We start from the raw sequence: 12,353 nt of genomic DNA, 5'->3' as shown, positions 1-12,353 counted from the left end.
TTTCATGTCATGCAAAAATGTACATAGATATTGACATATGCTTGAGCGGCACAGCGACTCAAATTGCAATTGACCGCGATCCAATCGGTGATGCACCAAGCCCAAGTGGACAGATGCATAGTCATTATGGCATGATGCATATGTGAATAGCAAGAGTGTAAGTAATATGGATTGATGTGTATGAAGTGAAACAAACGACAATCACCTCAACTAATGACCAAGCAGTATAAACTACAACAAAGCACTCCCACTCTTACCATGCTCTACCAAACTCTTCCATTCCTCCCTCCAGAACGTCATCTTATTCTTAGTCTCAGGCTGACCAACAACCTTTCTTATCCAGCGCATCAGCGCATCTTCATCCTCCGCTACGAAGTAGGACGAAAGTAATGAAAGGATAGATTCGAATGTCGCTTTAGGGGATGAGAGGAGGTCTGTCGGTTTAATTGACAATATCAGCCATTTACTCACATATCGTATAGCCTAATCAGGGGGGTACGGTATATCATGGAGATGGAGATGGAGGAGAAATCTGATATCCTAGGAAGTGATAGTGCTCACCCCTGAACGCCCAGAGAATAGCCAAACTAGTCACAATCATCACGTCGCTCCCGTCGAGCCATAGCGCATCCCATAATCTCAATTGCTGAGAGAACGGCACGGTGTTGACGAACAAGGTGATGTACCATTTGGTACCCCATGCAGAGGAGGATATCATGTTGCGTTGCTACCATTCAATTCATTTGCAAACCAAACAATCAGTATCACTATCTCTTTGACTGGTAATCAGAATATTCTGAAAAAAAGACTCAAAAAGAGAAAGAAGGAAGGTTCACTCACAAACGACTGATACAGATCAGGCATCAACCATTCCATCAACCTCTCCTGCACGTAGAACGCCTCGAGCAGCCCGGGAAATCCAGGCTGGAAGATATCGTGCATTCCGTAGGTGTCGTGTAGGCGGACGAGAAGGGTGTATGCGCGCTACAAGCGGAACGGAGAACAACAATTATCAGCGATCGCCCCGGAATCTAGCGAGGCCAGAGGAAAGCGAATACTCAGAAGAGCCATCAACTCACCGCAGGATCGAAATAACATAACAACGTAGCTGCTATCGGACCCATTCCCTGGACATACCCACAAGTCTCACAAACCTGACTGAAGCAATGCAAGACGTGCCATAGATTCCTCTGACCAGCTCCATAACGAGTGACGAACATTGTGTGACCGGATATCGTACGTGGTACATCGAGGTCTATCTGGACATCGAACGTGGAAGGGAGGTCGAGTGTGTTCTACAGGCTGATTATCAGTTACTGCTTGTGACCCAATCCTGATCAACCCGTTGAGACAATGGAAGATAGACCTTGACTCACCCTATAGTCACTCTCACTCTGCTCACTCTCCTTCCCCTTGCCCTTACCCTTCTCCCTCGTCAGGCCCTCAGCCAAAGTCCACCAAGCAGCCATCCTCCACCTATCCGGTATACCCTTATACACCCTCTTCCTCAATTTGGCCGTACCCTCTTTAGACCAGTCCCACTGAGTGATATTCCCACCTTGATCCCTCTTCTTGATCGACATCATCTTCCCCCATTTATCGACTCTATCGAATTCTCGCCTTTTTACTCGTTCATCCTCGGTGTTAGGGGTTGAAGGCGGTATTCTCGGTGATAGACCCGATCCGTCACTTGGATTGAAAGTGCTATTAGGCTCTACAGGTGGTTTACCCGCCAGGGGTGAGATGGAGGGTAGCTTGGGTATTTTGCTTAGCGGGGCGGTGGGGATGAGGGCTACTCGAGTTTCAGATCGATTACGAAGAGGCTCATTGACGAAGCCGTATCTGCGATGGTGTCAGTCATCAGCTATCGATGAGCAGAGGTAAAGTTATGTGGAGCAGGACTTACCGATCTAAGCTGGCCAGAAACTGTCTCTCCTGTTCCCCGATATCACCAGTTTTAGTCGCTGGGTAGACTGTCGCCCGTTTACCTGCGCCTATGGACGGTCCACCGCGAGTACGCTCTATACCTTGATCCCAGCCATCTCCATGCACGCCTTCCTTCTCCAGTCTGGCGTCTACATTCATGATAGATTGGGTCAGCTCGTGGTTCTGTATACGACATGTTATATAGTGAGTTAGGCATGACAGTGATCGGTGGGAACGTATCGGGATGTCAAGGTTGAGCAGATGTAGCGCATCGCTACTCTGATTGACACATCTGCCCCAATCCAGTATGCATCTTCCTCACTTCGTACGATATCCAAGATGAGACCCAACTCACAGGTATTCCTAATCATAAACGCATCATCCTCCTCCCCAGGATATTGACTCGACCCCGACCCAGCCACGCTGACACTCCCACTTCCATTACTCCTATTGCCAATCTCACTTATACTCGTACTAGTGCTCATACTTCCGTTCTCATTCCCGTTGCCAGTGCCATTGGTATATCTCGAAGATGAAGTAGGTCGTCGTGGGCTAAGTCTCGAGGGATCTTGCGAAGAGGTGGACGAGACCATACTATCCTTTTTCCCATATTCCTTCCCATTGCCATTCTCATGGTACTCCTGCTCCTGGTCGTACATGTACGATGCTGAGGTGGGCGTCACGCCCGTTATTGATATATCAGGTTTATCGCTCCATCTCCTTGCCCGCCCCTCTTCCTCCTCTTCGTTATGGTTCCCTAGTAGATTCATCGGTCCAGACCAACTAACTTCCGATTCCCTCTGAACCTGAGCAGGGTGCTTGGACGGACTACCATATGCTACACCTATCGTCGAATCTCTCTGACCTGTAGATGACCTCCAACTCTCCCTATTAGCATCATCCGACCCATACAGATCGAATATGTCTGCTGCGTCGCCCGCACTGGCTATTGTCGAGTCTCTTGGTCTATCGCCGTTACCGTTCAGAGCGATCTTAGGTCCAAGGGAGAGATGTCGGATATCCCTGCCTAATTGGTCTGTCATCCTATGATGATATTATCAGGATACTCTGAAGTGGAGTATGGATATGATATGTATATAAGTTGATAAATAGGATGGAACGGAGATATGAAGTCAATGTACCATGACGACGACGAACAAGGCAAGGAAGGGTAGTAACGATTGATATGCCTCCACTTTGTAATCACCCTTTCTAGTGGCTGGTATATTTAGATGCCATCTCATACATCCTCTTTTGTACCTCAAAGGTGTCAATTATAGCTCTGTCAATCCCGTTCCCACTACGTAGTAGCTACAGATACTGACCTAGATGATATGTATAACTCTTAAGTGTACGATTCAAACTTCTCAGCCATAGACCTCAACATCTCTTTTTCCTTCTTTGCCCATTCCACTGCCAATTCCCTCCTCACATCCATCTCTTTCAACGAGTCTGCAGATTTTAGAGTGATCTGGTATCCTCCAGAGATGGGTCGATGATCAGATACGGTCGGTTCGTACCGACGATAATTCAGTGGTTTTATATGAGGCGACTTGCGATACAAGATTCGGTCGCACCTGTCAAGATCATAATGTGGTATTAGTTTGGTGCTCGTAAATTACAGTTTGTAGATAAGAGGAAGACCAACTCACCAAGCAGGTATCCGCCTCTTCTCACTCGAATCATAATCGTTCGTACCCGGATTATACTTATAAGTAGGTTCGAAGGTGATAGGCGCTTCTTCGAAACTCCTCAATCTGAACGCGTGATTACTTCTCATCTCCTTACGTAGCTGGTCGTGTTCTAATAGATAGGATAGCTCGCCAGCAGCAATTGATGATATGACATTTTCTCGTCGTTGATCGATACGGTACTACATGTCGCACAATCAGTATCAGATACCTCGTTGTATCAAGGAATATGTGAGATTACTGGGTTGACAAGGAAATATGTTAGATGTGTGAAGAGAAAGTGGAAACCCACATTCAGATCTCCATTCAGCACCACTATCTCATGATCCAAAATCCCCGTTCCATTTCCCCCATGCACAAACGGTATCTCCTCGTTGGAAGCTGGTAAAATCGCTTTATCTTCCATTATCGCCGCGAGATCTGCATTTCTAGCTGATTTCTGGGACTGTCCAGCCGCGAGATGTACATTGATGAAGCACAAAGAAGTATCATCCATGATTATTCGAGAGACGATCGCTCCCTTGTTGCCGTAAATTCCACCGATACCTCTGGTGTAACCCAAAAAATCAGTATGACTTATCCTCAGGGCATTTAAAATTCTCACGAGACGCAGAGACTGATGTTCATGTCATATGATAAGTCAGAGAAGGATTGAGGCTCACCGCTTCACCGTGGTAATGTCCAAAGCCCTCAACCTATCCTTCTCACTACTCTTCACGAATATACAAGTGAACAATCCCACCAAATTCTCCGAGTGAATCTTAATATATGGCGTATCATTAGGCATAGCCATTCTCACAGCTTGAGTGAGCTTCTCCAACCATAATCGATAAGCGTGCGATACCTTGTCCGAGCCAGATGATGAATCTTTGTTCTTCCCGCCAAACAACAGGGTTTCTGAGGTCACCATCAAATCAGCGATAGTCCAGTACATTCAATGATATCCGTGATCAATCACTTGAGATAGCTTCAGATAAGGGACATGGGACAACTCACTCGCAGTAATCTTCTTGTCAGTCAGGGGAATGACCTCCTGAAATCCAAAAACGATAATTTCAGGCGAATCAACACTGTTCAGACATTCTTCCAGGAATTTAGTATTTGCTTCTGATCCAGTAAGGTCCGTGGGTTTAGCACTATCGATATTCCACGAGCAAACTAAGAGTTTGATGTCACGGTAGGTGCAAAAGTCCGCTTGGCGAGTGAGCAGTTGTTTGTCTAAGGTGTTGTAACACAGTCAGCAGATACAAGCGTCCATTGAGCACAAATCACTTACCGGTCCAATCTACACATAAAAGCCCGTCCCACGGCCTCATGCAGTCCCTTGCGAAGGACCAACAAGTGTACCTCCCGGCATATTCAATAGAGTATGGGTCGACCACCAGCGCTTGTATCGGATTGTCCCTATATTGTGGATGTCAATCTCAGTTGGATCTGCACTCCACGTTCACCGTACTCACGGATGTCCCGTCCACTGATTGATGGTCAGCCAAGGTCTCTGTCCCACATCATACACGCTAATCTGTCCTTTCCTATTGCCCGCCCATAATCTATCTCCTACACCTTCCAAAGCCAATATATCGGTAGTAGAGATCTTCAATACCTGAATACAGTTGTACTCTCTCATATCCCACAGAGAGACAAATCCACCTTCGTGACCTAGGTAGATCGTATTACCCTCCAGAGGGATGTAAGTCGCAGAAGTCACCGCACCGGTCCATTCGGTCGTGAAAGCCACTTTCGCGGGAGGCATATTCCCTTCAGAGCAGGGATCGTATATCCTTACAGTCGGTCCCTTGGATGTACTCGCAGATGTAGTGGATCTAACAACAGGTCCGGAGGAAGTCCACAATTTCCCACAGATCATTTTCGCAAAAGTAAACTTCTCTCCAATCCTCAAAGTCCGAATTAACGTTGGTGCTCTTCCCTCCGTGTCGCCCACGTCATACACCAACATCTTACCCGAATCATCAAGCGTGATGATATTCTTGCGATGTCTGAAGATATGCGCGATAGAAGTGGTATGTGCGAATGACTTTGTCGAACTGACATTACCCGTCAATACGTCCAATTCCCACAGATGACCATCTTTAGTCCCGCACCACAGATATCTCCCCTCTTCAACCAAGGTCGCACCAGGTCGGAACGACATTGCGGTGACTTTAGGTTCTTTGCTCTTGTGCTCCAATCCCGTCTCTTTGAGATCCACCACTTGGATCGGCTGATCACTCAGAAGAGTATCGTAGATCCGCACATGATGAGCACCCGTGCAAACGTATCGACCGAACGCTGCAAATGCAGAGACATGATGACAATCTCGGATCTTCAGGTCAGGTCGGAAGGTGGGCGATCGTCGATTGGCCTCTGTGGAATCTGGGAAATCCTCCAACATCCGTTTGGCCGCGGCTGACAGCCCAGCGATGGGCGTGGCATCATCAGGCTCATCATCTTCGTCTTCAGAGTAATTCTCTTCTTTCTCTTTCTCCCCCGAGTTGGTTCGCCGGCGTGGAGGAGAAGACGAGATCGATGCGCTGTTCATAAGCGCACTTCGGAGTGGTGGCGGAGGAAGATCATTGGTGTTCTCCCGACTTCTGGCGGGGGAGGCAGGATGTGAGGGTGGAGGGGCTATACCATTTGGTGGGAGAGTAGCCGTGCGTGTGGGATGTCGAGGTGGTAGTTGAGCATCATTATCTGATCGACTGAGAGTATTCGCGCGAGAGCGATTTGGAAGTCTTGGTGGCGGGGGACCAGGACCGGAATCACTCGTAGATGACATCGTGGCCATCAGAGCAGGGGAAAGGGCTGGTTTATTACTGGGTATCGGGGGTGGTACTGGAAGAGGTTCAAGGGATTCTGATGAGGTTATCGTAGCTTTGCGCTGAGGAAGTTGCGGCGGGGTAGGTCTATCAGTGGCTGCAGGGATGTCTTGTGCTATTCCAGGACTGGAAGTGCTCCGAGATGGCGGGGGAGTCGGACTAGATGTATTTCGTGGAGGAGGTTTATGGGCTCTGTTAGGTGCCGGAGGAGCAGGCGAGGCAGTTCTCGAGACTGGTAGGGGTGGAGCGTGTCTATGGTGCGATTCGCCGTTCGGTATTGGCGATGGAGCAAGTTCGACATTACTCTCGTTAGCAGGTGAGAGTAGCACGGGGTTCTCAGTCTTTCCGTCGGTTGAGGTTCGCTTGATGGTTGGAGCGGAGACCTGCTTGGTGGTCATCACCGGAGCAGCAGGTCTGGGAGCATCTGCCGAGACTGATCTAGGAAGTGATGCAGTTGATGAGGATGCTTCTGCGTTGGCTCCGAAGTTGAACCTCTCCCTTAGCGATTTGACCGAAGCGATGTGCTCTTCCTCTTGCGAGCCATCAGACGATCCCGTGGGAGTCGCTATGACGGAGGAGGGTTTGCTAGGGACAGCTGGTGGGGGTCGTCGGGCTAGTTTGGGGGATGTAGGTATGGGTCCGGAAGAGAGGGAGGGGGAGGCAAGGGGAGTGGCGGGTTGGGATAGGGGGAGCTGGATGGTCGAGGGAGCGAGGGTCTGGGTAGATGGGATATTGTTGGATGGTATAGCTGGCTTAGGTGTGGTAGGACGAGGGGTGGAAGCTTTGCGGATGCGGGTTGAGGAGGGGATGAATTGAGTGGTGAAGTGGGACGAGAGCTTGATACAGGCTATGGCAGAAGTCAGCTTGACCCACGTAGCGCAGAGTTGCGACATACCTTCAGCCCATTGGTTTCTGGATTCACTGATTTCCCAAAGTCCACACTGCTCTTAGGGGTATATCCATTCCTGCCACCAGAAGAGGACTTCTGCATCCCGTTGACCACCGTTGGACCATTGGCAGCAGCCAAATTCTCGAACCTTGATCGTAACGAGGCGATACTCCGAGGAGCATCGTCTTCGCCTGTGTCACCCATTGATGATGCTCTAGATCGAGGGGATGTGCCCTCTCCCATGGTGTTCAGGAATAATGCTTGTAAGCCTGTTGCTTACTGAGCGCAGTCGGAAGCTTGATGTAACATGGGAAGATGAAGTAACCTTTGTTGTTGTTGTTCCGAAGGCAGACAGCTAATGATGACGCGGGTCAGAAGTGAGCCCGTTTGACTGACTCGACTGATCCAAACCACCACAGATTACCAAGCAGTTCCGGAACGTTGGCCTATCGGTATGTCTACGTGTCTTGGGAATATGATTATGGCAAGAGTCAGATGTAGAGTTGTAAGATGGATATGAGAGTACGAGCGTAGGTTTTGATTGCTGTGTCTACGGCTAGTACTAGTGGTCTCACCAGGTGCTAAATGCTGAATGCGGGGTAATGCGGGATGAGAGCTACAAAGTGAGCCTGATAACTACCTAGTATGGTAGTATATATCTTACTCGTAATCTTTCGAAACGCATAGAGCATAGAGATGAGTTGCTACCTTGAACCTCTCCTTCTCTATCCCTTTCAACACTGTCATATACATATCGATAGAGATATCATCAATATCATTATCATCATTCATATCCCTCTTCGCCTCATCAAAAACCTCAGTGGATAGTCAAAATGGCACACTCTGCACCTAAACACAGGCAGTTGCCAGACAAGGAGAGCAAGCTCTTCAGAGAACTGCTCGTGCGATCCATCTCATACTCTGCTCAACTTGGTTTGTTCTTCTCGCTAATCTGTTATATCACAGACTCAGTACGAGTTGAAGCAGTATAAAAAAGGTATCAAGGCTGCCGATACCATTCTAAAGAAATTTCCAAATCATGGTGGTATGTTCAATTCTCCTCTCAGCTCTGCACACTCAACGCTGATCATTGTGTTGATTTGTGGGGTTTAGAAACACTCGCTCTCAAAGCGCTCACTCTCCATTCATCCCTTCCGGAGCCATTGACGGTGTCTGCCGTACCAAAGAAAGAAGAGGCTGAGAACATGGCTAGATTAGCAATCAAGAAGGATATTACGAGTCATATCACATGGCATGTGTTGGGTATCTTAGCTAAGAGTAGAAAGGATTGGGATGAAGCTAGTAGGGCGTTTGCTATGGCCAGGAAGCAGGATCCGGTGAGTCCTTCTCTCCTGTTCCCCTCGTCTCTTCTTCTCTCGCTTCCCTCCTCCCTTCCTCTCTTTTCGTCCTCTTCTCCTTCTCCTCTTGCTTCCCCTCTCCTACCTTCCCTCGTTCTTCTCCCTTCGTCCCCCTCTTCTATACATTTCTCCCCTGCTCTTTTCGTCGTCTTCCCTTTGCCCCTTCCGCTCACCTCCAATTGCCTTCTATCAGGCTCAGGCTTGTACTGACATTTGATCTGTCTGATAGGACAACATCCCCCTCATCCGCGATTCCATAGCACTCCTCACCCACACTCGTCAATACCCCGCAGCTTTAGCAGCACGACACCACTACCTCCTCCTTCGACCTCAAATTCGTTCATCATGGTTAGCTTTGGTCATCGCTCATCAGCTGAATGGTGATCTTGACGAAGCATTAAAAGTGTTTGAGGATTATCAGACAACCCTTAAAGAAGAGGGGGCGACTGGGCCTGAAAAATCCCAGATCCTCTTACATATTCTTAGGATATACATCGAAGCTGGAAAGGATCAGGAGGGTCTCGAGAAGTTGAGGCAGGGTGTTAGAGATGGGGTAATTAGTCCAAGAGGGGAATGTACTCTGCTCAAGGGTCAGTTGGCTTCACAATTGTGAACAGGATATAAGCTGATATGAAGCAATGATAGCCCAAATGCTCGCCAATCTTGGGAGACAAGAGGATGCTTTGCAGACTTACCAAGAATTGTTGGAGCAGAATTCAGATAATTTGGAATACTACAAAGGATATTTGCAGAAAAAGGGAATTGGTCTTAGTACGCTCCTCTCCCTACTTTCATCACGATTCAAGCTGACACCTTTATTGTCAGACGCCGAACTTACCGATGATTCCCGCTCAAAAATCCTTGATACTCTATCCAGCTTCGCCGAGATATTCCCACGTTCAGCTGCTCCTCGTCGTCTGGCTCTGGATTATTCAACAGGTCAGTTGGTCGTTCATAGGAAGAGGAATGAAGCTGATTCATCGATTAGGTGACAAATTCCGGGAATTGGCCAGAGCATATATCGTCAAAGGTTTAGAACGAGGTGTACCATCTCTTTTCGTCGACGTGAAAGGTGTATACACAGATGCTGAGAAGATGAAGATTGTCGGCGAGATTGTAGAGGAGATTGTCGGAAAATTAGAGAAGGACGCTTCGTTGAGCAATGATGGTGAGTCATCATCTTCTCCGCTTCACCAGGATAATGCTTATAGTTTCATAGACTCGATATCACCCCCTACAATGTTGTTATGGGCATACTACTACCTCTCACTCCACCTTTCATACCCTCTTCAAACCTCACCCAACTACCCTAGATCACTAGACTTACTCAATAAAGCTATAGAACATACCCCGACGCTACCTGAATTGTACATGGCCAAAGCAATGGTCCTCAAACGATCAGGAGATCTACTGAACGCAGCATACGAGATGGAGAAAGCTAGATTACTAGACGGTCAAGATAGGTTCTTGAATGGCAAATCTGCGAAATACTGGTTGAGAGCGGGAGAGATCAAGAAGGCTGAGGAGCTTTTAGCTGTGTTCACTAAGAAGGATTTGTCGCCGGTACAGGATTTGACGGATTTACAATGTTTGTGGTTCCTCCAAGAAGAGGGGGACGCGTATAGGAAGGAAGGGAATTTGGCGATGGCGTTGAAGAGATATCAAGCATTGGCTACTGTGAGTCAATTTTTTATTGTCAACTTCATTACCCCCACAAATTACTGGATCGGCCATCATATGAGATCTAGCTGATCGAACGGATGTATAGGTCTTCCAAGATTACGAAGACGATCAATACGACTTCCACACCTACTGTATGAGGAGGATGACCTTTGGTGCCTACGTATCGTACGTGTTCCACCTCCAATATTCAAAAGAGCAACACTGACAGCGTCCTTCAGGTTGATGCGATACGAGGACCAACTCCGATCTCATCCCGGATACTTCAATGGTGCTCTCGCGGCTATTGAGATATACACTCAGGTATTTGACGATCCCAGTATAACAGAGGAGAATTTCAGTCAGTTGAGCCTAGTACACCAAGATGACCTCAGCTGATAATTGGGCATTCACAGGTCCAGAGGAAGAAGCTGAACGAAAGAAGCAAGCCAAGAAGGCTCAAAAGGCAGAAGCTAAAGCCAAGAAGGGTGAGTTATATCACTCCTCATCCTATTAGATGAAGAAGCGAAGCTAATTTTTGATATCATTGTGCATCAGCCGCAGCAACTTCAGGAGAGAAGAACGACCCTCCTGTGCCCGATGCCGATCCTACAGGTATTCAACTACTCAAGACTGAAACTCCTATAGATGATGCATTGAAACTGTGGAGACCTTTAGAAAGGCTTGCGGCGGAGAGGGTGGAAACTTGGTTGAGCGGATATGAGATCTTCATCAGGAAGAGTGAGTCATGTGTATCCCAATGATAACAATCCCATCTCCATCGTATACCAAAATGAATGTGGGTCATGAACTCCGAAACTGATTATCTGCTTTGCCATACACAGAAATATACCTAGCTGCCCTCAAGGCACTTAAATCTGCCCAATCTATCGCCCCCTCCGACCCTCAATTGCAATATCAAATCCTCCATTTCCAAAAATCCACCTCATCTGCCGAATTACCAGAATCCGTCAAGGCAGTCATCAACTCCGAATTACCTTCCCTTCTTACCACCACTCCAGAAGAGCTCAGTCAATCCTTAGGAGGAAATGCCAAATCCCCAGAAGAGATCTACTATGCCGCGAGAGGGGTATTCGAAGTGAACGGGGATAAGCAGCAAATGAAAGAGACTTTGTTAAAATTAGGAGACGAGGGTGTAACACCCAATATCAAGTATATGGAGAAATCCGTTCAATTGCTCAAGATAATCTCACCTGAGGATGTTGAGGAAGTGCAGAAGAAGTATAGGGCACGATGTCCCTCAGCTTGGGTGTTTACTCCGTCCACTGAAAAGGAGACGAAGAGGAGGGACTTTGAGGGTGGATTGGAGGGGTTTCAGGGGGAGCGATATGAGGAGGGAAAGAAGTAGGGAGTGGGGGTGTGAGATATGACATAATAGCTCTTTTTGCTTTGCATGGGATGGGCTGAAAAAATGCATATTATATAACATAAAAACGACATTCAGGTATGGCGATTACAAATGAGCCAGCGTACATGATAGAATATAGACACATATATATGAGAACAGGATTACAATCACAACACATGATGATAAATTTTCGAAGTTAACGTAGTCCTCCACAAAGTCATTACTCTTAGTCTTTCTTTGCACTCGAAATTTCTCATTTGTTCAAAGATTGACGAATTCCACCACATGGACCGTACCTGGTGGGTTCGATGATATGAAAGATGAATTTACATATCTTATAACATATTCACATAGTTGCATATACAGTATTAATCATCCACATTATAAGGTCACGCATACAAACGTAATACTCTTCGCACTCGTGTACAAATCAGACTATACAATACTAATAGCATATTGAAATGTTGAACATGATTTTATAGTACAGAAAATCGGAATACAAATACAATTACCAAGTCTCACAACAATACAGTAACGTTATTTATAGTCGCACAATCTCACAAGAAGATGATCATCGAAATCATACACATGACATGGTTTATACTTGCTACGCGGGACTGCGTGTAAGGCAGCTCCCGTTAGCTC

The 12,353-nt window shown here is 47.2% G+C and overlaps 3 protein-coding genes across 3 annotated transcripts; 1 reads left to right on the top strand and 2 right to left on the bottom strand.

Moving 5' to 3' along the window:
- Positions 1 to 231: 231 nt before the first annotated feature.
- I302_107773 (uncharacterized protein) lies at positions 232 to 2,969 on the bottom strand (the record flags this gene model as incomplete). The annotated part of the gene is made up of 7 exons (XM_019193098.1): positions 232 to 434; positions 562 to 727; positions 841 to 984; positions 1,080 to 1,295; positions 1,377 to 1,842; positions 1,907 to 2,075; positions 2,282 to 2,969. The coding sequence occupies 7 exons, from the start codon at positions 2,967 to 2,969 to the stop codon at positions 232 to 234; spliced, it is 2,052 nt and encodes a 683-aa protein (XP_019044575.1).
- A 302-nt stretch (positions 2,970 to 3,271) lies between these two features.
- Positions 3,272 to 7,565, bottom strand: I302_107772 (uncharacterized protein; the record flags this gene model as incomplete). The annotated part of the gene is made up of 8 exons (XM_065870533.1): positions 3,272 to 3,503; positions 3,579 to 3,799; positions 3,910 to 4,165; positions 4,280 to 4,514; positions 4,614 to 4,835; positions 4,894 to 5,021; positions 5,078 to 7,269; positions 7,329 to 7,565. 8 exons carry the CDS (start codon positions 7,563 to 7,565, stop codon positions 3,272 to 3,274), a joined length of 3,723 nt encoding a protein of 1,240 aa, XP_065726605.1.
- A 590-nt stretch (positions 7,566 to 8,155) lies between these two features.
- I302_107771 (uncharacterized protein) lies at positions 8,156 to 11,708 on the top strand (the record flags this gene model as incomplete). Its single annotated transcript, XM_065870532.1, has 13 exons — positions 8,156 to 8,224; positions 8,289 to 8,367; positions 8,436 to 8,659; positions 8,910 to 9,270; positions 9,326 to 9,451; positions 9,506 to 9,619; positions 9,669 to 9,848; positions 9,900 to 10,357; positions 10,449 to 10,528; positions 10,582 to 10,700; positions 10,756 to 10,827; positions 10,898 to 11,080; positions 11,185 to 11,708. 13 exons carry the CDS (start codon positions 8,156 to 8,158, stop codon positions 11,706 to 11,708), a joined length of 2,589 nt encoding a protein of 862 aa, XP_065726604.1.
- Between the last annotated feature and the right edge of the window lie 645 nt (positions 11,709 to 12,353).

The sequence above is a fragment of the Kwoniella bestiolae genome, chromosome 6 (genome assembly GCF_000512585.2).
Source record: "Kwoniella bestiolae CBS 10118 chromosome 6, complete sequence".
NCBI classification, from domain to species: domain Eukaryota; kingdom Fungi; phylum Basidiomycota; class Tremellomycetes; order Tremellales; family Cryptococcaceae; genus Kwoniella; species Kwoniella bestiolae.
Note: the sequence above shows the minus strand (reverse complement) of the source record. Positions and strands in the feature narration are given on the sequence as shown.